Source organism: Nicotiana tabacum, chromosome 18 (genome assembly GCF_000715075.1).
Source record: "Nicotiana tabacum cultivar K326 chromosome 18, ASM71507v2, whole genome shotgun sequence".
NCBI classification, from domain to species: Eukaryota; Viridiplantae; Streptophyta; class Magnoliopsida; order Solanales; family Solanaceae; genus Nicotiana; species Nicotiana tabacum.
The window spans coordinates 19,409,452-19,435,594 of record NC_134097.1 but is presented as its reverse complement, the minus strand read 5'-3'; the positions used below and the strand labels follow the sequence as shown (position 1 = coordinate 19,435,594).

At 36.6% G+C, this 26,143-nt stretch overlaps 1 protein-coding gene across 2 annotated transcripts; it reads left to right on the top strand.

Moving 5' to 3' along the window:
• The first annotated feature begins 486 nt into the window (after nucleotides 1-486).
• On the top strand, nucleotides 487-25,728 carry LOC107779393 (uncharacterized). Of its 2 annotated transcripts, none has more exons than XM_016599826.2 (5): nucleotides 487-624; nucleotides 9,883-11,193; nucleotides 14,498-14,618; nucleotides 24,036-24,095; nucleotides 24,176-25,728. In XM_016599826.2, the coding sequence occupies exons 2-5, from the start codon at nucleotides 10,025-10,027 to the stop codon at nucleotides 25,475-25,477; spliced, it is 2,652 nt and encodes an 883-aa protein (XP_016455312.1). In that variant the 5' UTR covers nucleotides 487-624; nucleotides 9,883-10,024; the 3' UTR covers nucleotides 25,478-25,728. The 2 variants fall into 2 exon arrangements, with proteins under 2 accessions (XP_016455312.1, XP_016455313.1); XM_016599827.2 differs by having other exon boundaries at nucleotides 500-624; nucleotides 9,890-11,193.
• Nucleotides 25,729-26,143: the final 415 nt, after the last annotated feature.

Sequence of the window (26,143 nt, the reverse complement as noted above, 5' to 3'; positions counted from 1 at the left end):
ATCTAATTTTCACCACCCAAATGAATTTGGTTTGTTGAACTAATATTTGAGTCACAATTACTGATTCAAAAATTAATTTAAACGCTTGAACAATTTTTTTAAAATCAATTGGAGTTGGATGTTGAATCTTAGCTTATTATTTTTGGGTTAGTTGATTGTAAATTGAAATATGGTCTATAAAATTAAAAAGTAGGGAGTCCAATTATTTTTATATAAAAATATATATATACAACTATTAAAATTTAAATAATTAAAATTCAGACTTTAAAAACAAACACACTTAATATATTTAAGATTTGAATGACCTTGGTTAGGTGCACGAATGAAGCCTCGGTAGTCTCTGTGTGAATTGTAATTTGTAACGGTCTACTTTATCTCACCAAAACAAAACAAAAAAAGTAGTACCAACCTAGGTGGCAAATAGGTGGGACCCTTCAAAGGGTCCAAGTGGATAGAATTAGAAATAACTCCCTATTTTCCCTACTGATTGGATTCTCAAAATCTACTAAACCCTTCTTCTGTTTGCAATTGCAAAGACTCTCACCCCGGAAACACACACTCTCACTCAAATTCACCCAAAAAACTTCACTTGGCAATAACGGGTTTCAAACCCTAGAAATCCAGGTATACCGATTAGTCCCCCTCAAATTCTCCGTCTATTTTCTGCATTCGGTTCAATGCTATTTTGTTTGTTGTTACTCAATAGTGCTCTGATTTTATATTCTGGGCCATTCGTTCAGCCCTAGATTATTCTTTTTGGGCATTGATTAATTGGGTTTGAATTTTCTGCTTTGCTTGTTTGTTGTCAACTATTTGCCCCCCCCCCCCCCAAAAAAAAAAAAATATAAAAATATAAAATCACCTTCATGTTGCTGTTGTTTTTCAAATAACATTAGGGGTTGTTTGGGTTGGATGTATTAATTTAAGTATTACTGAAATTCCAATTTAACTATGTTTGGTTGCTTTTTAAATCATTGTATTGATAAAATCCCTGTATTAGTTACGTTGCAATTAACATATTATTTTATCCCGAATTCGATGTGGAAAAACCATAAATGTCGTTGAAGTCGAGCACGCAAAACATAAAAATTTCCTGAATTACTTATTTAGTTATAATACTACTTATTTATTTCTTATAATTTAGAGGATGATAAGTTTAATACTTCGATATATATGGCATAAATACTAGTTTTAACAAGTAAAGCTCACTTGTAGCAATTATGTTGCTTCTATAAGGTCTTGAAAGGCCTAAAACGTGATTTCCTTTGTAGCTAAGAGTATGTTTGATAAAAATAACTTATATTGTGTTTAGTCCTATCGATTTTGGGTTGCTAGTTGGTTTTCTATAATTCTGTCATTTTTGTTTGAGAATCGTGTAGCTTCCTCTAATGCAATCTCTTTGTTGATGGAGTATTATTTCAGATACGTCATTTGATATTATGGTGCCTAACTGCAAATAATTCAAATACCTAGATCCATTCTTTCAGGAAAAATTACATGTTAGATGAAGATGTAACACATGTAATTATACGCTAGTTCTTTATTGTACTTTTGTGGTCCTCCTTGGTACATATTAATGAAATGTACTTTGCATTATCAAACATATAATACGATAGGATTATACCAAACGAAATGCGAGACAAGTTCTATATAACATTGTGAGACTAGCAATATATTGTGAGAGTGAATGTTGGGTCTTAAAATGTTCCCAAGATGAATGTAACGAAAATGCGAATGCTAAGAGAAGTATCTCAAGATTGACGATTGAGAATTATCTCAGGATTGACGATTGAGAATCGTTGGACAAGGAAGATGACACACATTAGTTGGTGCTTTATGTGTAAGGGTTCCAGAAAAGACATAGATCATCTCCTACTTCATTGTCCAGTAGCCACGAGGTTATGGTGGGAAAACATGTGCGAGTTCAGAATGTCTTGGGTGGTGCCAGGCACATTGAAAGAGCTTATGTGGGTCGTTTGGAGAAAAAATAGGAGAGTTTCTTTAGTGTTGAGATGCATTTTGTACAATGCGGAATAGCCTCTTATTCCTTATTTCGTTTTGGTGCCACCATGAATTCCCTTTATGTATAAGGTTCAATATTGTTCGTAGAAAACATATCTTTTTGTAGGTTTTCTACCTTTTGGTATACTTCTTGTGTATGAGTGGTTTTTGAGCCTTGTTTTTTAAATAAATATATTACTTGAATAAATAAAAGGAAGAAGATGAACGGTCTCTGACAAGATTATACAACATTAGAATAATAACATCCAACAGAGGGGCTCCCGAGGCTTAGTTCAAATGGCAAAGGTTAAGGGACTTGTGATTTAGGTCACAGGTTCTAGCCTTGCGCCATGCAAACTAAGTCTGATATTTAAGTGGGGAAAGAGGGGCAAGCCCTTTATTCACGACTTTCGAAGGCTGTGGTTGGTCTAGATGGATTTCTCAGTCATAAACAAAACTTAATAGAAGGTGCAAATAAATACACAGAGGATAAATTGAGAGAAGATTGCCTAAGATGGTTTGACCATGTCTTACTGATGTACTTTAAAGGTTTTGTATCTTTCAAGCACAAAGAAGAGAGAGAAACAAAACACCCCGCTAAAGTTTTCACAAAACTAGCGAACGCATTCTTCAACCTCACGTTAGAAGAGTGTAAAATGGATAAACCTTACTCATACGTTTCTCAATCCCAAAAGATTGCAAGAAGCATTGAAAAGTGAAAAAAAGTAAACAAAAATGTCAATCACGTTTTGAATCATATGCTCAAAGAAACTAATCACCAACCTTTATTTTCAACATATTGAGCCATTTAAATAGGCCATACGATGAGTAAAATTGATGAGGTTAAGGAAAACTAATCCTAATTAAACTAGAATAAGAATAAGGTTAAGAAAAACCTATCCTAACTAAAATAGGAAAGAATTCTAGTAGGAATGGAATACCAACTAACAATTTTAATTTGAACAGGACTATAAATATAATCCTACTAAATCAAGAATCAAATTACTAGGAAATAGGAAATAAGAATTCCTAATCTTTATGAAAAAGAAATCCTAATCTTGAATGGATTCTTGAACTTCTTGAATTTCTTGGATTCTTGGCCTTCTTGATCTTGCGTCATTCTCCCCCGGTTGTAAAAGACTTATCGTCGAGTCTAACAGATGGTGCAAGATTTGCTATACTAAAGAATGGGCACCCAATGCTCACCAGGTTTCAAGTTACATTTTGGTAGCTTATCATAGAGCTTCTTCGTGTTGTAAGCAAACTAGCACTTGGTCGAACTAAATCTCACTTTCTGAGTTTCAACTTTCTACCAAGCCTTCTCCATGTAATCTTTCTATGTTGACTATTAAACTTCAACTTACGATATGAAGTTATTGGTGTTAGAACTTCATGAATCTTAACCAACTCCATGTCTAGTTTTGAATTAAACATGGAGATCGACACTCTTCATGGGAATGCATTAATTGTAACGCTTGTACACCAACAATCACTTTGATAATAACCACATATATTTATGACGTGAAGACATCTTGTTTCTTCAACATACCTCAAACTCTCCATTATTCATACCTTTTTAGGTAATCCTTCCTCTTGTTCATGCATATTTCTATGGACTTTAAGATTAATGCAATATATTGACTTGTTAGTAATTTTAGAGACAACAATCAAGTCAATATGGTGTTGAGCATCTCTGAAAGGCGAAAAATCAACGACTCACATAGTTGGATACTCCACTGGATCGTCATAAACCTTTGGTGCTAAATTCTCAACTTGTGGATCCAATGCATATTCCTCATCTCTTTGATAATGGTCTCCATCCGTTGTGTTCTCTTCCCTCAATTTGATTATCTAAATATTTATTATATTGGGCATGGTGCCTTGGTACTCTTATGCCTTGGTCAGATTCAACCTCTTCAGCCTGCTCACTATATCTTACTCTACACGGTTGAATTGATCGAAGTGGTAGACATGGTGGTAGCACTGGTATGTTATGTGATGGTGGAGGTTGTAGTCATTGTGGCGGATTTGATAGCTGATTTTGAAGAACTAGACCTTCCACCCATTCGGTCAGATGCCCCACTGATTTTGTCAAGCTATTTAGTTGCACTTTAAAGCCATCTAGCTGCACTTTAATTTCTTCATTATCTCGTTCAAGGGCTGTATTTCTTAATTTCTGAATTTATAATTTAAGATCCATTGAAGAGGATCCCGAGCTTGCTATTTCCTTGTCTGGTGACACGGTGAACAAGATAGCAAATCAGGAATTCAGACATGGAACCTGTGTTTTGATACCAAATTGCTGTACTTTCAAGATTTTGCACCTCTCAAGCACAAAGAAGAAGAAAAATAAAAGCACTCTGTTAAAGTTTTCACAAAACTTGCGAAAGCATTCTTCAAAATCACACTAGAAGAATGTAAGATGGAGAAAATCTTACCCACACATTCCTCAATCCCACAAGATTGCAAGAAGCATTGAAAAGCGACAAAAACGAAACAAAAAAGTCAATCACGTTTTTGAAACTTATGCTCAAAAAAACTAATCACCAACCTTTATTTTCAACATATTGAGCCGTTTAAATAAGCGATACAATGAGTAAAATTGATGAGGTTAAGGAAAACTAGTTCTTATTTAACTAGAATAAGAATAAGGTTTAAAAAAACATATCCTAACTAAAATAGAAAAAATAATTCTAGTAGGAATAAAATACCAACTAACATTCTAGTTTGACTAGAACTACAAATATAACCCTACCAAATCAAGAATCAAATTACTAGGACATAGGAAATAAGAGATCCTAATCTTTATGGAAAAGAAATCCTAATTTTGAATGGATTCTTGAACTTCTTGAATTTCTTGGATTCTTGGCCTTCTTGATCTTGCATCACTTACTTATACGTTAATATGCACTTGTCAGTAGGTATAACAATACTAATATGCACTTGTCAGTAGGTATAACAATACGATGATTGAAGGTGTTAAAAGAGGATGAGTTAGACTTAAATTCACATAGAGGGAAGTTGTTTCAAATAACCTATAATCCCTCAAAATCAAAGCAAATTTTGCTAAGAACAGAACATCATGGAAGCAAATGATTTGCGATACCAACTAATTAGGATTGTAGCTTAGTTGCTTACACATATACTTGCGAGGAGTAATTTTACTCCGGCTAGAGGTTAGAGACTTGTATGTCTGTGAAAAGATAATTGTGAGATTTGAAGAACATCTAGTTTTTGGAGGACCCCCATTTGTCTTTCCTGAATAGAGTAGAATGGTTGCTTAGTATACAGATACAACAATTGCAATTAGTTTGGGTTAGTCTTGAGGTAAAATTGATTGATACTGATATTATTTGGGAGATGATATAAGGTTTCTAGTTATTTTTGAGCTATAAAATGACATTTACTTCTATTGTTGATAACGTTAGTATGTCAATGGACGCCTCGTGTTCATTTGGAACCAAAGTAAAAAGATGTAGAATGTTTTGGTTTCAACATTATATACCATTTTTTTATGAAGTAAGAGAATTTTTATTGCTGGCATCATGAAGATGCAAGAAATATAAAAGAGGGACCGTACATAATAGAGGGGTCAGCTTTGATACAAAACAGAGCTAAGCTAAAGCTAGGGAGCTGACAAAATCCAAAAACTTAATAGGTCAATTTGCAGGGGCTAAATTATGCCAACTATACAACCATAAGAGACATCTAGCCTTAAGTGTGCAAGGGAGAGTTGATATCCCATCAAAGCATCTGCAATTCCTTTCTGTCCAAACACACACACACACAAAAATGCCAGCAGGGATCAGACTTTTTTGATAGACTTATCAACTTTTCTGGAGACCAACATTCATAGGCTTCTTTGATGCTTCGTGGTATAACCCGGGTGAGACCAAAAATAGCAAGGAACATGCACCGAATATCCGTGACAACGGGACAATGTAGTTGGAGGTGCCTATTAGTTTGTGATTTTTGTAGGCACATGAAGCATCTATTGACAGTCTGTATGCTCTTGTTGATACTCAACATTATACACTTTATCCCTCCGACCTGCAGGATATTTTCTTTACATACCCTTTCTTTGCAGGAGTCCTTTAACACACCCTTAATTTGTCAATTTGGTAGCTAAGATTCCCATATCTTCTTGGGAAGTGCATGACACGCGCCAATGAGAGTGCAACATGTGTCATAACGTAAAATAGAAGGGAAAAACTGAAAAATACTCCCTCACTCCTCTTGAGTTTCATTATTTACAATTTTAACCCCATAATAGTTTTCATCTTGCTAATTTACCCTTTTCTTTCTCTCTTCAAGCCCACTTCTTTCTATGTGATTATTTGGAATACTATTGCACTGCTGTTACTGTAATCCCCCTTATGAAAATATGGGAAAACAAACAACAAGAAATCAACGAAAGAAAAAAAAGGATGCTTTTTACCGCAATATGTTTACTCTTTTTGTAATAATGCTGACAAATGTTCCATAGCAAGTCTAATCCTTTTTTGCCGCCTAATGGTGGCCTAAAATGTGCTTAAATATGGCTTGATCAAAACTTAGTTGGATATAGTCAATAGGTCAAACTGCTTAGACTGCGTAGAGCTTTTCTACTTGGTCGGAAAGCGATTTCTGACAAACCCTTCTCACTATTTCACTACACCGAACTCACCAGCACTACCATTGATGTTGCATCTTGTTGATTGATGCACTTTCATCTATTTGCTTTAGAAAAATTATTATTTTCTTGATTGCTAGAGTTTGGTGAAATCGTAAGCTACCCTTCTATATGCAAAAATTGAGAGAATTGCCAGTCCTCTCAAGACATTCTCTGCGCACTTCCGGTCATTTATGTTTTTCCTTCCCCTTTTAAGTCTTCCACGAACTTTACCAATAAAAACCTTTCAATGTTCAATCATCAATTGGTAGGTCAAAATTATGGTAATTTAAGGGTTGTTTATGCTGAGGGAAGGGGCACTCATGGCACTGTCAATGGGTCCCATTTGCTGATATCCTTTTCTATTCCGTTTGTTAACCAAATCGTGAAGATGAATATGCAAGGTGTTAAAGCATACACTTGTCTTTCATCGATTATATAAAGATTGGCAAATGGGTTTATAATGTACTGGGCCACTCCATCCATTGCCTAAAGGTTTTGGATTGGATGCTTAGATTCTTTCTTATGGTATTAGAGCCAAACTTTAGTGAGCCTGTTTGTACAACCACATTCTTTCTTCATGTTCTATTACTCTAGGATTTGCTTCCCTCAACTTAGCCTATGGAGCTGCTCGAAGCTTCTCTCTCTCAATTCATTCGAGTCACAAACTTTCCCTAGTACTCCTCTCTCAGCTCTAGGCTCACTCTTCGGCCTGTTGAGCCTGATCTCTCTACATCAAGTCAACCCCTCAATCTTTTAGATTCAGCTCACATGTAAAGAATCCGGTTACACATGCGGAGGGTATTGGAGAATTCAGTTGTCTCTCATTGACTGTGTACCGGTTACAAATGGGTTTATAATGTCCTAGGCTACTCTATGCATTGCCTTAAGGTGTTGAACGCCTAGATTCATACACAAAAGGATTAAAGCTGCCGAAAGAATAGGTGATACATTGGAATGGAAAGGGAAGAAATCTATATATATGTTGGACATGTGGCATTCAAATAGCGTCTCAAACACAATTTTACTGTTCACACGCTGCTTTTTTGTTTTTGGCTTGCATGCCACCTGTCATTTTAGGGGGGGGGGGAGGTAATAGTTTCCCTTTTTACAAGTTGAGGTATGTAAAAGGATGTCGATAAAGAAAAAGTGTGTTAAAGAAATTTCTTTGCAAGTCCGAGGGGTAAAGTATGTATTAAGCCTTTTTTATGTTAAATTCTGTAACTATTTTGTGAAAATTGGAATGCCTTTTCGATTGAAAGCAAAACTTTCAGATGGATGCAATGGTACTGCTTTTAACAGCAAGATTGTTACTGCTCGAAGTAAAAATCTCAAAACTGTTAATGCCTATTTTTGTGATGAAAAGAACCATAATTAGCATTCTTCTATCTACTCTGCATCCAATAGTTACCAGAAAGGACGAGGTTGCGGTTTGTTAAAGACGGACTATTGTGTTGCTTCGATTTATATATCTACGCGAACCAAGACGCATACTTTTTTTATTTTTTTATTTTCTATATCACGGTGTTTGGCCCAACTTGCACGCACTTCAACTAATCCACTAGGTATCCTGTCGTCACCCAAGTGTTGTAGTTGGAACTACAATATGAGATCTCCAGGTTGTACTAGCATGTGTCATGCACTAGGCCATCCCTGGAGTAGTTGTATACCTTTCTTAATGATCTTATAGACAATATTCTTTTTATAGAATTCAACTCAATCATTTCAAATAGTAAAAATGATGAGTTTATGTAGTATTTTCCTTGGGAAAATTGCTCGTCATGTTGGAAATCCACTCTTTCATGATAAAGACTCCTCAAAGTATAAGTGTCATTATCTAAAGAAACTTTACCTAGTGAATGCATTTTGATCCATTCCATTAATTTTTTGAAAAAGAAAATGACATTGATCCATTCCATAAATCAAAATGACTAAATATTAGGTAAGAGTTGAAAATAAGAAAAAAAGATGAAAGTATATTTTCATAGAGTGATGAAAATGTCTAACAATTAAAATTTCAGAACTCGAGTATTCAACTAGTTATCCTGAGTCTTAAACACAATGAGACTGTAACTAATATTGGACTGAGATAAATCATTTTTGACAAAAGAATATTAGAATGAAATCCGAATAAAGCAGAAAAGATATAGAGAACTCACATAGTAGGCACAACTAGTTTGGGTTTGAGCCTTATTGGTGTTGTTATTGCTGTATTTTATTTCAATTTTGGAGCACACGTGATATTTCAACGTATACATAAGATTGATAGTTTTACATAGGAACTCCTCATAAGTAGACTTTGCTTTACTTTATCTCCTTGCGTTACGGGCCTTACTTTCAGTCACTCAAATCCCTATGATTTTTTTGAAACAAAAAGAAGGAAAGAGGTTCAAAATGTTCTTGAAAATGTGTACTTTAAGTTGAGGTATGCCGGAGACAATACTTAGAAGTTAGAATTATGCTACAAAGAGATTCAATTCTTTGTTTCTCCCTGGAGGAAGTTGGCTCTGATTTTGCACCAAGGGTGTGGCCTAGCGGTCAATGAAGTGGGTTGAGAACCATGAGATCTCAGGTTCAAGTCCCAGCCTGGACAAAAATACTAGGTGTTTCTTCCCGTCTGTCCAAGCCTTGACAGATAAGTTGCCTGGTACCTGTTGCTGTGGCGGGAGGTAGCAAGTACGCAGTTGAGGTGTGCGCAAGTTTGCCTTGCCAGATCCTCATCTAGAATACCTTCATTGAAAAGAAAAATAAGGAAAACCAAATAGAAGTTAGACACTTTGAGCGGAAAAAAAAATCAGAGATTCCAGAAGGCTATTTTGTCAGATTAGAGATAAATGGTCTAGAAAGAATTACTGAGTGTCATGATGTTAGGATTAGGCGCACGTCACGGGTTCAAACACTATCACTAACAAAACTGGCCTTTAAGTGGGAAAGGGTAACAAGGCAGACCCGTTATCCAGATTTTAGAGCTGTGTGCCACTGGCCCTCGGGGGTTTCTTGGTTATTAGAAAGAAAAAAGAATTAAGGAACAAAGGGGAATGAATCGTTTTTTGGGAATAATCATCAGATAAAGCTTCTAACAGTACCATTAATTTCTATTATCACTCATAGTATTAAGTTTTTCCAGTTATTCCTCTATGCTATTTCTAGCTTTTTGAAGCGCTCGGTAGATTGACTTTTGTTTGTTTTCTTTTGATCATTTCCTTATGTCATTCATCTTAATTTGCCAGTGAACAGGATTGAGTTGCTACTTTTCGCCATTGGATATTGTTGTGACTCGGGAGGGGGCTGATGTGCAAGGCATGATCATAAGAAATATTAAGTTCATCAAGTCTGAAAACTTCTGCTTTATTACGACATAAGGACGCTTGGATGGAAAACAAAATACTTCCATCTTCTTCTGGAGGGTACGACATTGATTCCTGTAGACCGCGTTTAGGCAAAAGGATATCAAGGCCAGTTGATTTGCCTGAATTTTCCTGGCCTCCAGAATCAAGATTAACAGAAGGTGGTCTACTCTTAGGAACTGCCACAGAAGAAAACATTCGTGAATTAACTGTAAACCGATCGAACTCTGCCAAAATGGTTGCTCTTCATGGTGATCAATTTAATTATCAGAACAGTGTCGAAGGTTCTAAATTAACATATAATAGGAAGTCCCAAGAAAATGAAGCTGAAAAACTACACCAGTACCCTTTATGCATGCAGTTGCAATCTACACAGCACCAGCATCCGCATTGGAAATCTGATGTCCCAGCTGGGGAGATGCCCGAATCGCTAAATTGGATATCAAAGAAAAGTAACATGCCTGCACAAGCTGACACCGGTAGATCTTCTTCAGAACCCGATAATTCGTACACTGAAAAATCTCAATTTCATCCTGATCAGGAAGATTTGGCTTCTGGGAACCCTGTTGTCACCTCTAGGATGCCATTGGAAATGCATAATGTTTCCCCTGGATTTGTGAGAGAGGTTGGAACAGTTGAGCAGAATTTTTCTCAGCACCATACCTCATATGCTTTTCACGGAAGAGGTCCCGAGGAAGCTAAAAGATTTGGGAATTCCTGTGTTTTGGAACAAAGTCGTCAGTGTTCAAACAGCAGTGGATGTAATAATCCCTCATCTAGAGATATTCTCTCCTCAGGAGTCTCAGCTTCTACTGAACAAAACATTGGTGGAAGGTCATTGCATAATGAGGTTCAGAGTTCCATTGGTTCTCTCGATAATGGTGTAGACAACTTACTTGAAAGTAGAGGAGGAAGTCATATGGAAGGTGCTATGAAAATGAAGGACCTGGAAGTAATAGATAAGGAGAACATCAAGAGTTCTTTGACAGATGACCTTTCCTCTAAAGATGGCCATCGTCCATCAAATGGTGTTCAACATGTTGAATCAAAGAAGTCAAATCATAGCTCTCAAAGATTAGATGAGAAGAGTAGGTTATCGTCTAATAAAATGCCTCTTGCGGCTGAAAAGCTATGGGATGGATCTCTTCAGCTAAACTCATCTGTTACTGTGTCTGTGGTGGCTTTCTTCAAAAGGTCTTTCCATTTACTTTTTGGTTATTGGCATTTGCTTACAACTTGTAAATAACTGCAAGCTACCTTAGAAGTAATACAAAGTCTTTTTTTAATATATTATTTGAGTTGTTGTCTGTTGTAGATTTATATTGGCACTAATGTTGCCAAATTAAGTATTAAAGAGTCAACCTCCCTAGATTATCTGGTCTCCCCTGTCCCAGTTAAAATAATGTCTGAAATGCTGCTCCTACGCATGTTCATCTTGTCTAAAATGCTAGATGGAACTTATTGCTTTCAATATTCTGCGGTTGCATTACTACATTCTTTTTTGATCAAGTATAAGAAGAAAATACTTGCATTACTACATTCTTTCCTGACTGCATTGTCTTGTTTTGATGAACTTCCAACCCAGCAGCCTGACATTTAACTACTTTGACATAACATGATTTTCATCAGGTGGACCCCTCTTAGAATTTGATTTATATTAAAAATGATGGCACAGTTTATGCATATTTTTATAATAATTTTCTAATGTTATTCGCTTCAGGCATAGATAGCTAAAAACTCAAAGTAGAATGATATTTTAGTGAAAACATTTCAAGAAACATAAGCCCCCCCCCCCCCAAGGAAAAAAGAAGGAATAACTGGTTAAGAAGTGGATTGGAGATAGGACAGTCCAAAAATTTTAGTCTTAAGATTTTTCAAGTTGATGATGGATACTGGAATTTTTTTGATGTATGGAGCTTTAGGAGATACCTGAGAAGTTATGATAGGGTATTGGGGTTTAACCGTGCTCTTTGTAAGCCCAAGTGGATCCTAAGCAACTACTTAACTTTTGCTGCTTTATACTGGACCTACCCAAGCATAATTTAGCCAGCTGATCCCGAAATGACTTAACATGGAGTGGCAGCTGCTGGAGTGTTTAGATAGAAGCTAGAGCTGTGAACTTGCTGCAATTAATTATTGGTGTATAAGCAAAAAAGCTATGTTGTGCTGTCTCTCCAAAAATGTTGCCGTACCCTGTGTTGTATCCTCCAAAAATACGCTACTTTTGGAGGATCTGACACGCACGCGGCAACATTTTTGCAGAGTTCGAGCAACATAGCAAAAAAGAAGCTGGAAATCTGGACAGATTTCGGAAGGTAACGATAAATATGAGAACTGAGAGAAGAAATGGATTTTCGAGGAGGTTGAATTTGTGCTGAGATGATGAAGGAAGCTGTAATTACAGGGTGAGATAGAAGAGAAAGATATAGAATGGGGGGAAACAGATAAAGAAAGAGAGCAATTGGAATAGGTAAAGAGAACGAGAAAGTTGAAGAAATCCAATTATTCAGAGCAGCAGCAGAAGAATTTCTGGAGTTGAAGAAGAATCAGGTTCAAGAAAAGAATTAACAAGGAGTGTAACAAGAGAATAATAAGTGGGTAGCGGGGAGAGGGGGGGGGGGAGGGAGAGAGAGATTAGAATAAAGCTCAGCAATTCTCCATGCAGAGAATGATCTATATACCATCCCCTGTTCCACAATAGTTAATCTCTCTCTACGTAGTAAATACTAAAATTTGAGGTTCATGTTTCAACACCTTCTGCCACTTCCTCAAACTTGGTGTTATCTAGTTTGGCAATTAAGTTGGGTACAGTGGACACCACTAAAGGTTTATGTACATGATAAGACAACTTAATAATAAAAAAAGGATTTACACCACAAAACAGAAAACAATGAAAGAAGAACCAAGTCAATTGCATGTGAAAATTAAGGTAATTTGTCCAATTCTTCAAAACACAGAGACTGCTTTGATCTTGATTTTATAAAAAAAGAAAGAGACTACTTCAATCTTGATAATTGAAAAGCTTAATAAATATTGTAATTAGTTATTCCAGGCCTCCTTACAGCACCATTTTAAATTTTAGCTGATCTGCTTGAGATCATCCCTAAAAAACACCAAGTGTAAAAAGTTGATCGAACCAAATAAAATGAGCCACTTCATTTTCCATGTTCTTTAAACTGTCCCTTCATGATCCAGATTATCGTCAACAGAGAGTATTGGCCAGTGCTAATCTTACTCAAACTCATGAGTTAGAAGCTCCACTCAGCACATTCAGAATGAGCAGCTTTGGTTGGGGCCTAAGCTCACGAAGTTTTTATTTTTCCTAATCTTGCCTTGTTATATGTACAAATGAGGTGGTATATTCAGTGGTTGATTAAGTACAGTACTTGTGACGATACACTAGTAAATAGAAAGATTAAAAGAAAGGAACAATAGCACGAGCTTGATAGAACAGCAAAGTGATTGTTGTCCATGAGCAGTCGAAACGTTCCTTCAATCAATTTATAACCACACTGTATCCATCTAGTGTCAATTTTCAGAGAATAGCTTCATTATATCCCTATTTGCAACTTATTTTGATATGAAGTGTACGAATTAAAAGAATCCATATTTCATTATTATACATTTAAAATGCTGCTGCTGTAAATTTTTTGGTAGTTTTCCTGGGAATTTTTTCTCTTGCGCCCCTTACAATTGAAAGATATCTGGCCGTTTTGGTGTTTTAGAGTTTGCCAGTCAGTCATATTTATCTCAGTGCTTAAATGTGGAACTATTTTAAGGTACATCACAGATACCAGTTAATCTTGAATGCAGTTTAGAGAAAAGGTGAAAAAAGAAATCTTGCCAGTGGGATGTGTAGTATAAGATCTTAGGATATCTTGTCTTTATATTAGAGAGACAGAATCTGTATGATGGCCTTCATTCACACAGTGTTGATATGACAAACATACTGTGCATACTAAAATTGTCCACCATAAAAGAGTTGGAAATTTTCACTTCTCTTCTACTGTAGTAATTGATCATGGTTTTTTCATTCATATCTGTTCGATTTAATTAGCTATATTCTTGAATTGTGCCTATTGCACTCAATGTAGTTAACTTAGTTCTAACATATTTCCTTAGTTATATTTAGTCTTTACTAACTGTTTAATATGGTAGGCTCTTTTGATATAAAAATTGGGTAGGCATCTTCGCTTTATTCGGGCAAGATTCCCGTCTTTCATGGTTACCTATTGAATAACCTTGTTTTTGCTGCCTCTACTATTATGCATCATCTATCTGGCTTTCCATTTTCCATGCTGTTGTTCATATTTTGACTTGTTCTTGCACTGATTCTCCTCACACGTGATGGTGGTGGATCCTATGGCTGTTCACTTGATTTAATGCATTATAAGACCTGCGTGCGTGGCAAGCTGCTTTCTGTCTATTCTTAGATGATTTTCTTGTTGGCCACTGCAGTCATGTTTTGTTGACCTTATGAATGATGAATTTTATGTAGCGGTGAGAAGTTGCTTGATATCAGCTGGTCTGAATTTGTAGAAGTTAAAGGGAAAGTAAGGTTAGAAGCTTTCGAAAAGTACATTCAAGATCTTCCTCGTTCACGCAATCGGGGACTGATGGTAAGATTTGTCTTTGTTCTGTCACTTAAATTTGGGCACTATAATATGGACAGTTAACATGATTCATTCATGATAGATGGGTGTAAATTTTTCAAAAAAGAAAAAAGAAAAAAAATGCATATAGCTTTCCTTAAAATTTCAGCTGAAAAGGAGAAACGTGAAATGGGGAACAAAAAATTAGATAAAAATGTGAAACACTACTTTTTATGTGGGATGCATTTCACTAGTGTCTGATACTTACTTCCTCTTCGTTCCTTAAAAAGAACAAGTCACCTGTTATTTGGATGCCTAAACTTGGTATCAAAAAATATATTGTAGCTTGCTGCTTACACTTTTCTCTGCAAATATAAGTTTTTGAGACTGATGAAAGACAATACTCCCTCTATTCAATCTAACAGTCCTCGTTGACCTGGCATTCTTATCAAGAGAAGATGAAAATACTTAGGTATTCTAAAAGTTGTTTGTTCTTGGCAATGATTGTAGCTACTCTCTGTAAGTTGTTTAACATGGTAGCCGATAAGAATTTTGGGTAGAAATTTCGGGTTTAGGAATGATACAACAGAGTTATCATCTAAGAACTCCTGGAAAACAATAGAACTAAACAGAGACATAAAATCTCGAGCTTACAAAAAGATCAGGTAACTTTCCACTCAAGAGACAAAAGACACCTGAACTGTGGAAGGTTTATCTTGTTTCCTATGTGAAAACTTCAAATGAGGTACTGAACTATCTCATAGATCCACCTTTGGAACATTAAATTCATGTGTCCTGTTCTTCTAGGCTTAGTTTCCAAATGAGGCCTTTGGAAGAGCAACTGCCATTACCTAGCCATCAGAAAAATGACAGTTCTTTTCGGTGTTATCTAATGTTTGGTCACGTTCGGTGTACATACATGAGTAGCCTTGATATTTGGGCCTTTCTTGGTATGACAAAATCACAAAATATTATGGAAAATGTTTTTTTTTTTTAAATTTCTTTATCTCTCCTTAAATCTTGTAAAAGCAACTGCTAAGAGTACTATTATAGAGAAAAGTGGTGTGAATAATTTAACTTTGTCTTTTAGAATCCTTGGCGTTTTGTGAAGAACAAAAGACAAAAGAATCATAAGAGCCATATAGGCGAGACCAACTAGTTAGTCTTAACTCTTAAGGTTGGGTCACACTCACATTAGGTCATCTTTGCTAGAAGTCCTTTTAGTTTGTTTTGAGATCTATTTGTCAGTATAGGGATAAATGTGAGTGTTGGAGAAGCTATAGCCTTAGAGAACTCCTAATCTGTATTGAAAGATAAATTCTTGAGTATTGTAATGAAACGTGCCCAAATTGAGCAGTGGATATAGATGATTCATATATGGACCCCACTTGGGATTGAAAAATGGTTTGTAAAGGAGGTAAATGGTTTTCTTCAATTTAATGTAAATATTTTTTTGAAGAACCTAAGTAAGCCTCTCCAGACCATACAAGTGCGTGTCGAGCCCATGCGAAGGGTTTGGTTAAGATATGCCAGACTCCACCAAGTATACAAATGGAACCTAACCATACATGTCCTCCGATTATATCTTCTAAATTGTCCACACTAACAATCCATCCTATTTTAGTAAATAACCAAATATGATACTTGAGTTAAGGGTCAAGTTGGTAATTTTTCTTACATCTCCCCTTCCCGGAGCCCAGGTATCATATACGCCCCCAAAATAAAGAGCCTTGAATACTAGAAGAAAAGCACCTAGCCCACACTCCCATAATCCATTTTCTCTTCACAAAATTCCCTTCAATCCCCCCGTTTAGTTGACATGAATAGTTAAAGGGAAATATCCAAATCCATGTCTTATTATTTTCAATAATCCATACTTGTAGCAATGAAATACTATATATTCCTCCACCAAGTGATAAATGATTGATTACACATATTTATGATCAATTTTTCTTTTCTCTATAAAGGCCCAGAAATACCTTGTTTACGTATCATTTGAAAGTGCATTAACATAAATACGGCAGTAAGAAACGGCAATACAAAAGTGTTTAAACTATAAAAACAGGTCAAAGTAGATTGTCCCACACTAGCGCTTCCGCGCAATAATTCGACCAAGGGTGATCCTATTACAGGAATAGCGTCAGGGATACCTGTTACTATTTTCACTGCCCAATAACCAACTTGGTCCTAAGGTAAGGAATAACCGGTTACGCCAAAAGATGCGGTTAATACAGCTAGAACCACACATGTAACCCAAGTCAATTCGCGAGGTTTTTTAAATCCGCCGGTGAGAGACACACGAAATACATGCAGGATCATCATTAGGACCATCATACTTGCCGACCATCGATGAACTGATCGGATTAATCAACCAAAGTTGGCTTCAGTCATTATGTATTGAACAGAAGCAAAAGCCTCTGTAACGGTCGGACGATAGTAAAAAGTCATAGCAAATCCAATAGCTACTTGTACTAAAAAACAAGTAAGCGTAATTCCTCCTAAACAATAAAATATATTGACGTGGGGAGGAACGTATTTACTAGTTATATCATCCGCAATTGCTTGAATTTCGAGACATTCTTCGAACCAATCATATACTTTATTGAGATAGGCGTTCAATTGCTTTACACAAACCAACATAGAAAAATGACTTTTATAGTGGATTTCCCAAGAAACTTTTTATGGCATACCTAATAGGACATTGATCCATTTATCCATGTGGATTTCCTTGCCAAATCTTAGAGTATCTGCTAGAATTAGGTGCATATTCTTGAATTAGAATTGAGGGATGAAAATGTTAATTGTTGGGAGTTATTTGACTTGATTAACAAATCATACCTTAGCTTTTACGCTTTATTTGTTAATGTTGGAAATGGTGCTTATTGATTTATTGGTCATTCTGCTGATTTGAGAAATCTGTTGAAGTCTGTCATAATCAGTGAGCAACACTGCCCAAAGCTGGTCTTATCCGCACGTAGATTAAGTGGAGAAAGCTCATTGCTGCATAATTACTAGAAACCTGCATTACTAATTTGCCTACAAGACATTTGCAATTTTTCCTGTATTGGGATTTTGTTCAGGCTGAGTTTTACAAAAAAGTCATTATAAAAAATTAAACACAGATAATTTGAGAAAAGAAAGCAGTGATAAATCTAGAGATCCTCGGTCTTAAATATTATGAACTATCTAAACAATGTTAAAGTAAGTGGAAATGGAAGACAAGTTGACTCTCAGAGACCTCTTATGTAAAGCTTGATAAGTGAAAAATAAATAAATTTGTATTTTGAGCTTGTCAAATTATTTTCGGCAAGATGGCCAACCGCTAACCATTCAAATGCAGAAGACTTCGAATTTCAAAGCTTGTTCAACTGACAGCCTGACACTAATAAGTAACTTAATCTGACTTTGTACTCCAGAGAACTTGATCTGTTACAAGCTGTCTTTGATAGGCTTCTTGAATTTGTTTGGATCATTTACTCCTCCAAACAAGGCCGAACAATGGCAAGTCAAAAAATTGTCTGAAGTTCCACAGGAAATAAAGCGTTCCTCTTGTACAAATTTTTGTTAATACAAATACAGCAGTAGTTGCACTACCACCAACAGCAGTATAAACAGCAGTGGCCAGTCATTACTTCCAAAGTTTAACTCTGCTTCTTCAATCAAATTAGCTAGATGCAACCAACGTTCCTTCAATGATGTGCAATTGTATCTCAGATTTCTCCTTCTCTTGCACACTATCAAACTAAAACCTGTCCTACTTGAAGTAATCTTTCATATGCTCTCAGTTAAAGAAAAGAGTTCCAGTAATTAACATGTTTGAGACACAGGGAGTCATGAAGTTTTAGTTGAGGAAAGAAAAACTAAAGAGAGTAATAAATTGTTTGATTATAATAGAGCCTAACGTTGACCATGAAAGTCAACTAGGATTATGACTTTGAGATAGAGGGAGTATCATCTTTCCCTACATGTATCGCTGTATATTATAAGTTAACTTCACGATATTAATCACTGGATGATCACGGTCATCTTTTTATCTCGAGGAATAGTTATGAAGCACTGTTCAAATACCATCTAATTACTTGCATCTCCAACATGAGAAAGAGTATGTTCATAGAAACTACGCAGAATCAGTGTTGTGAAGAGCGTGAAGCGAGGAAAAGCGATGAGCCCCTTTTCGCTTGAAGCGAGAAGCGAAACACTTGTTTTTTTTAAGTGAAACGGAATTAAAAAAAAACTAAAATAAATACTAAAATTTGGCCTTTCCAGAATAAGTCCAAGCCGGGTCTTTCCTATTTTTTTTGGTGCCATTAAAAGAACAATTTAAGAATCTGCAAAAAAAAAAACAATTACCAGTAAGAACAAAAGATGAAAATCTGAAGAAAAAAAAATTCTGCAATTTTAAGGACTGAAACAAAAAGAAGAAGAAGAAGAGAATGAGAAAAAGAAGAACTGAAGGAAAACAAATTTGGTAGCATTTCGCTGCTATTTTAAGCACTGAAACGAAAAAAAAGGAGGAAGAAGAAAACATACCTGGGCTTGAACTTGAAGAAGAAGAGTGCTGAAATTTGAAACCCTAGTCGTTGGTTGCTCTGCTGCTCGCTGATTTTATAAAAAAAGACTGAGCTTTTTATTTTTTTAATTTAAGTGCTGTTGGCACTGTCACTTAAAAGACAGAAGTGAGCGCTTCAGTCGCTTCACGCTTTTAGGCAGAAGCGGCTGCTTCCAAACACCTGTTACGCTTCACCCAACAGAAGCGACACATTGGCCACTACGCTTCGCACTTAAAGTGCTGAAGCGAGCGTTATTCACAACACTGGGCAGAATACCTAATTACCCCCCCCCCCCCCCAAACACACACACACATACACAACTCGGCACCTTTTATTTAGTACACACCTAAACTATTGGTAGTCCTAGTTACTCTTTGGACTTGGCTATTTGATTGCCTTTACCGCCTGGATGATCTCATCCTTAGGAAGTGACGTAAAAGCACTACCTCCTGGATTTTTTCTCCACGTGTTTTTAGAATAAAATATTTTCTTTTACCTTTTTAAATTCATCAATTTAGAAGATTTTTCCTGGTCCAATTTGTAAAAGACTTGGTTAGAACTCCATTATTTAGGTTAAATGTTTTTATTTGGCTAAAAATAATGGAGTTTCAACATACTTTTTGATAGATTTGGCTCGGGGAAAAAAAAAAGAAACACACAGGTGGAACTCCATTATTCTGGCTAAAACCTTTATTTTGGTAAAACAAATGGAGCTGTAGCCAATTTTCTTTTAAACAGATTTGGCAATAATGAGAAAATATATGCAGTTGGAATAAATAGTCATTGCATCTGAAAAAGAAATAAATAGAAAATACACCTTTTTTATTTGGCAAAAGATAATGGAGCACTAGTCAACCTTTCTTATTGATTTGGCTCGAAAAAATAGTTAAAATAAATAGCCATGGCATCTAAAGAAGAAATACAAAGTTGGTACTCCATTATATTGTCTTAAATAGTTTTTATCTGGCTAAAAATGACGGAGTTCCAGCCAAATATTTAAAAATTGGCTCGAAAAAGAGAGAAATAAACAGTTGGGGAAAATAGTTATTGCATCTAAAGCAAAAAAAAATGCAAATTTGAGGTAGAATATGCATTGTATTCTTTTCGTTAGCCGATGGTCTATCGGAAACAGTCTCTCTGCCCTTCAAGGGTAGGGGTAAGGCTGCGTACATCCTACCCTCGCCAGGCTCCACTTGTGGGAATACACTGGGTTGTTGTTGTTGTAATATGCATTGTATATTAAGAAGAAACAGGATGAAATACAATTGGAACAAGTAAATAATAATTCATGACTATGTGCCAGTTGACCGTTGGGAAATACTTAACTGGAGCTGATTTTTCGATTGTTCTTCACTCTTACGTACCTAAGAGAGTGTCTTCACGCTTTTTGCCACGTCAGCGTCTAGTGGATTAGAGGTTATCAAATATCCAAATCCAGGGGGTAATAAGGAGTATGAATAGTTCTAGTGTGCACCTAATAAATTTTGTCAAGTTTAGGAGGTAACTAGGTATTCTGCCTAGAAACTATGCTGTGTTTCACAGTACTTGCCTTGTTTAATGTGAAATAAGAAACCTCACAAATTATTACAGCACTAAGAAGTATTTAATGCTATACTGAGAAGTGGTAGGATGCTCAACTAGGAGAAATCGGACATGTACTGGAGAGTCACAAAATGGATAAATGAGATATTCAAAATTTAGCGAACTATTGTGGCATTAAACTTATTAGCTATACGATGAAACTATGGGGAAGAGCGATAGAGTGTAGACTTAGGGACACTACAAGAGTTTATGCTTGAAAAATCTACAACGTAGGCTATATTCTTGCTAAGAAGATCGATGGAAATTTATCGCTAGAGGAAGGATCTACGCATGGTGTTCATTAACTCAAAGAAAGCTTATGATAGAGTGCAGAGAAAAGTTCTCAGTGGGTGTTCTTTAAGAAAGTACTTTCATGTTAGAGATAAATGCATAAATGATATGCGTGAAAGATTTACTTAAAAAAAAGATATGTATGAAAGATCTCTCGCTAGTGTGCGAACAATAGTAGGAGACATAAAGGAGTTAGGTGTTGTTCCCATACTTAATTACCTTAGTTATGAATTAGTTAACTAACACTAGACATGATAAGGTCCCATGATGTATGCTATTTGCAGGCGATATAACATTAATTGATGAAACTAGCAGGGGTGTCAACTGAAGTCTTGAATTATGGAGAACCACTCTAAAGAGTAAAGGTCTTAAGATAAGTGGAACTAGAATTGATCGTATTCGTATGCACTGCAAGTTTAGCCCGTATAAGATGAGTGAAGTTGAGGTGAGATAAGAGGGGATTACGGTGCCTAATTGCAAACAGTTCAGATATCTATGCTCAATATTCTAGGAGAATGGTATGATAGATGATGTTACACGTAGAACTTAGTAAGATAATTGAAAAGGAGAAGTGTACCAGAGTGTGATATGATAAAAGAATATCTAGCGAAATGCAAGGCAAGTTCTACAACATGATGGTAATATAGCAACATTATATATGACTATAGGAGAATGTTGAGCCTTTAAAATCTATTATATCAATAATATGAGTGTCTCAGAAATGCAAATGCTGTGATAGATGAGCACTCATACAAATTATACAAGATTAAATATGGCAATATCCCGCAAAACAGAAAAGGGTCAAAATTACCCCTCTACTATGTGAAAAGAATTATTTATGCCTCTTATATATTTTCGATCCATTATTGCCCCCGACGTTCCAAAAAAAATGCAAAAATACCCCCTCCTATGTTAGGACCCTCCAATGTGGCAAACATCATCCATGTGGCCTGACATTTTGCTGAAGTGACGCCACGTGGCATATCACCTCACCACCTCCAACCCCCTCATCCAAATGCATCAAAATATCTCGACCCATTTTTTGTCAAACAAGTATTGCATCTTTCCATCCACCAAATTCAACTTGTCACAAAGACAACAAACAATTGTTCAAGATTACAACAAAAAACAGTAATTAATGCATCAGAATTAAGCCCAAAAGGCAGATTGTGCAACTGAGGAACTGGGTTGATGACTGAAGAAGGAATGATTCCTTCGTCCTTCTAGGAATGAATTTTTGCATCTTGACAGGTGATGAAGCTTGGAAAAATCAACTGAAGTTGTTGCTCCTAAAATTTTGGAGGATGAAACTGCTGGTAGTTGTTAAGAGTGTTTATATACAGATATAGAGTATATAAAATACTAGAAGGGCTTCGCGATTCAGAGGCACATGTCATGAATCATCTTTTATCTGTAGTCATAAATTCCTACTTTTTAGTCCTTTAAAATTGCTCCACTGTTTTGTCAAAATGTCGAAGTCAGTTAATTTTTGGTAAAGTAATGGTGATGGGTTTTTGCGATGACAGAGAGGAGTGCTAAATTGGGAGTTTTCACCGTGAATGTACTGGTTGGATGAAATTTAAGGAGGTAATAGTAGAGGTGGTGGTCGGGTAAAGGGGGAGGTGGTGGTGAAACTTGAAAGAAGGCTAGAAGTAGTGGGGGAGGGGATACAATTGGGTTGGAGCCTTGGAGGTGGTGAGGTGGCATTGCCACATGGCGTTCACTTAAGCGAAATGTCAGGCCACATGGGATGGTATTTGCCACATGAGAGGGTCTTAACGGAGGAGGGGTACTTTTGCACCATTTGTAAGGTCGGGGGTGATAGTGGAACTAAAGTATAACGGAAGGTGCAATAGAGAAAAACGATCTATATAGATGATACCAATGAGTTGGAGTTAAGCTTTAATCATGTTTAATGTGTTTATTTTAGGTCTAATATTTTCTATGAGCCTACGTCTTGTAAAATATTTATAGGTCGGTAGAAAATGTAGAGAACCTACCAATAAAAAAAGAAAAGAAATTGTAGAGAACTTCTAATGCTAGAGAAACTAATTTTTTATAATATTGTACTCGATGGGCTTAAATAGAGCGACGTGGACAGTGAGGATTCATATAACTAACTGTAACTTGCTTGGAGTTGAGGCATAGTTGTATCAATTTTATTTTTTTTATGAAGTAAGAGAATTGCATTAAAGGCAACAAGAAGATGCAACAAGTACAAAAGAGAGATCCATAAAGACAGTCAGCTCCACAGACAAAAACTAGGCTAAAGCTAAGGAGCTGACAAAGTCCAAAAAATTAATAGGGCGATTAACAGGAGCTAAGTTCTGCTAACTATATAACCATAAAAGACGTCTAGCCTCAAGTGCGTATGTAGGAGTTCATATCCCATCTAAACATCTGTGGTTCTTTTCTGTCCAAACACACCACAAAATACAAGGGATCATCCGTCAGACTTTACTGATGGAGTTATCAACTTTCCATGAAGACCAGCTTTCCTAGGCATCCTTAATGTTCTGAGGCATGACCCAGCTTATACCAAAGATGGCAAAGGACCTACACCAGATATCTGCTGCAACTGGGCAGTGAAGAAAGAGATGCCTGTTGGATTCTGGCTGCTACAAACACATATAACATCTGTTGGCCAATTAAGGCATAGTTCTATCATCTGGTACCAGAATGTTGAATCTTCAACAGTCAGACTCAAATCTTTTAGATCTCTCATAATCATTCTGCATGCTTTTGATGTCCAGTTGGGAGGTAAAATTCCCACCATGTTAAAAGGCCTTACAAAGCCTTTGGTGCAGAAAAGGCTTTAGTAATCAGATGATTCAGACTTATTGGCTGTAATAGTCAGATTCATATTGATAGGTGGTTGTGATTCTTAATGGAATATGAGTGTTCAGATTCTTAATTTGAGTTCATCCAAGTGAACAAGCTTTAGATTTTTCAGTACTCATGAAAAAGTTTTCTTCACTAAAACATTATTTTGGTTAGTATAAGTAAATTGTTCTGTATTCAGGTAATTTCTCTATGCTTCAAGGAGGGATCTTCTGGAAAAGGACTCAAGGGCATGAAAGAGGTAAATAGCTATACCACTAAGTGAAGCATATTGATAGTCTATAAATGTTCCCCTGCTTAAGGTAGTTTTGTCTCCATTAGGTTGCAAAAGGATATATAAAAGGTGAGAGAGTCGGGTTTGCACAACTCTCTCCAGGTGTTGATCTTTACCTTTGTCCGCGGAGCGATGCAATTATCACTATTCTTGCAAAATATGGTTTCTTTAAGGGAATGGCAGCAGTGGAAGGAAACTCTGAGTTGATGATTGGTTGTGTTGTATGGCGGAAGAATCGAACAGCTTTGACTTCTGTTGCTAAAAAATCTGAGGGAAAGGTTAATTCCTCGCAGGAGCAGCTTCAAAAGTCACCATCTGATTCTTCTACGTTGCAAGGTGGAGGACAAGGTTCTTTACCTGTGCCATCAGTTGAGAACTCAAAACCATCTGCCCCAGTCAGCTCTTTCTCATCGCTTGAACAAGCAAACACTACTGATGACAAGAACGTTGGTATTGATTCCTCAAGCAGGACAACCTTAACAACTTCCGGTGTGAAGTCACCCACTTTTCAGCAAAAAGAATCTGAACTTTCCAGCTCGCATCTTTGGGGATCTAAGGGGCACTTCTTGGAACCACTCAAGGAAAGTACGGACCTCCCAAAGGCTGTAACATCACTGCTGCCTGATGCATCAAAACCAAAAGTGGCGTTTTCAGAAGATGACGATCTCCCTGAATTTGACTTTGGAACTGCTAGTGGAATATCTTCAAGTTCCCACCGTTCTGATGGATCCATTCTGGACAGTCGACTTCAACTTTCTGGAAGTAGGATTCTAGATATGTCTAAACAGCCAACCATACCTATAGCACCCTCAGTTTCCACGAGTATTCCTAGGTCAATATCATCTCTCAGTCAAAGTATGCCCCTAGCTAAAAATGTCGCTGACCACGGACACCCAAAGTCCATTGGTGGTCCAGTGGCAGTTACAGCTTACGCCTCTGGTTTACCACTGATTCCGCTTGATAACTCTGGCAAGAAGAGTTTATTTTGTGATGATGATATGCCTGAATGGTTGCCACCAGATGCTCAGGATGAAAGAAGAAATGAACAACCAGGGAACTTTCCCCCTGAATCTTCAACCTCAACCTCAAGAAAGTTGCCACCTTTGCCCACCGGATCAGTGTACCCTTATCCATCTTCCACCACAATGCATAGTGGTTTTCCTTCCCGACCATCTCCTCCACTATACCATCTTCCTGCCAATTCCAAAGTGCCACCCCCCATACCCTCTCAAACTGGTCCTAGTTATTTGACAGGATTCACCTTTAATCCAGCTCCAAGGCCACAGTCTAGTTCACTTCCTACTGACAGTTCTTTGCAGCATGCCGATAAAAGAGTAAGAAGGTCTTGATAATAGCATGCAAACTCAATCAACAGTAAACGATTTATTTGAAAGCTGTACATATGCATGAATAGCAGGTTCATGGATAGGAGTAAATTGTGACAGGTTATATAGTTGGTTTTTCTTTCCTTTTTCCTCCCTTTTTCTTAAGTAGTGTTGCCACAGTAACAGTCAAACAGAGGACAATTGTTGTCAACAGGCTTTTCTGCATCTTATACTTGATTCATTTAGCTGCCTTAATCAGCTGTATTATTGGATCTTTTTTCCCTTGTTTTCCCGCCAGTTTGCCCCTGTATATAGTTCATATTGATATCCTTGTGTTATAGATTGATGATGTGTTTAATAGTGTCGACTGTGTAAACACACTTTAAACAAGTAGTGGTTTCTTTCTGGCCTGTAACTCCTATGTAGGCATTGATTCTCTTTTAATATGACTAGTGATTATTTGATTCAATTCATCAGACTTTGGACAAAAATATCTTTCCTGTCTACAGAGCCAAGTGATAATATCTCCATTTTCTTGTGCACATATAGGTGTGTTTAGTTAAGTAATACTCTCCAAATTTTAGTTCTTGAAGTTGGAAAACATCTCGAGTATCATGTCAGAAGGGTCAACTTGACTAAAAGGAGCTCTAGAAAGGACTCGCAAATATACAGTGAAAGGAGTACTTGGAC

Coding starts and splice junctions, on each gene's coding strand:
- LOC107779393 (XM_016599826.2), top strand. CDS start 10,025: ATGGAAAACAAAATACTTCCATCTTCTTCTGGAGGGTACGACATTGAT. Junction 11,194..14,497: donor GTGGTGGCTTTCTTCAAAAG/GTCTTTCCATTT, acceptor AATTTTATGTAG/CGGTGAGAAGTTGCTTGATA. Junction 14,619..24,035: donor CACGCAATCGGGGACTGATG/GTAAGATTTGTC, acceptor TTCTGTATTCAG/GTAATTTCTCTATGCTTCAA.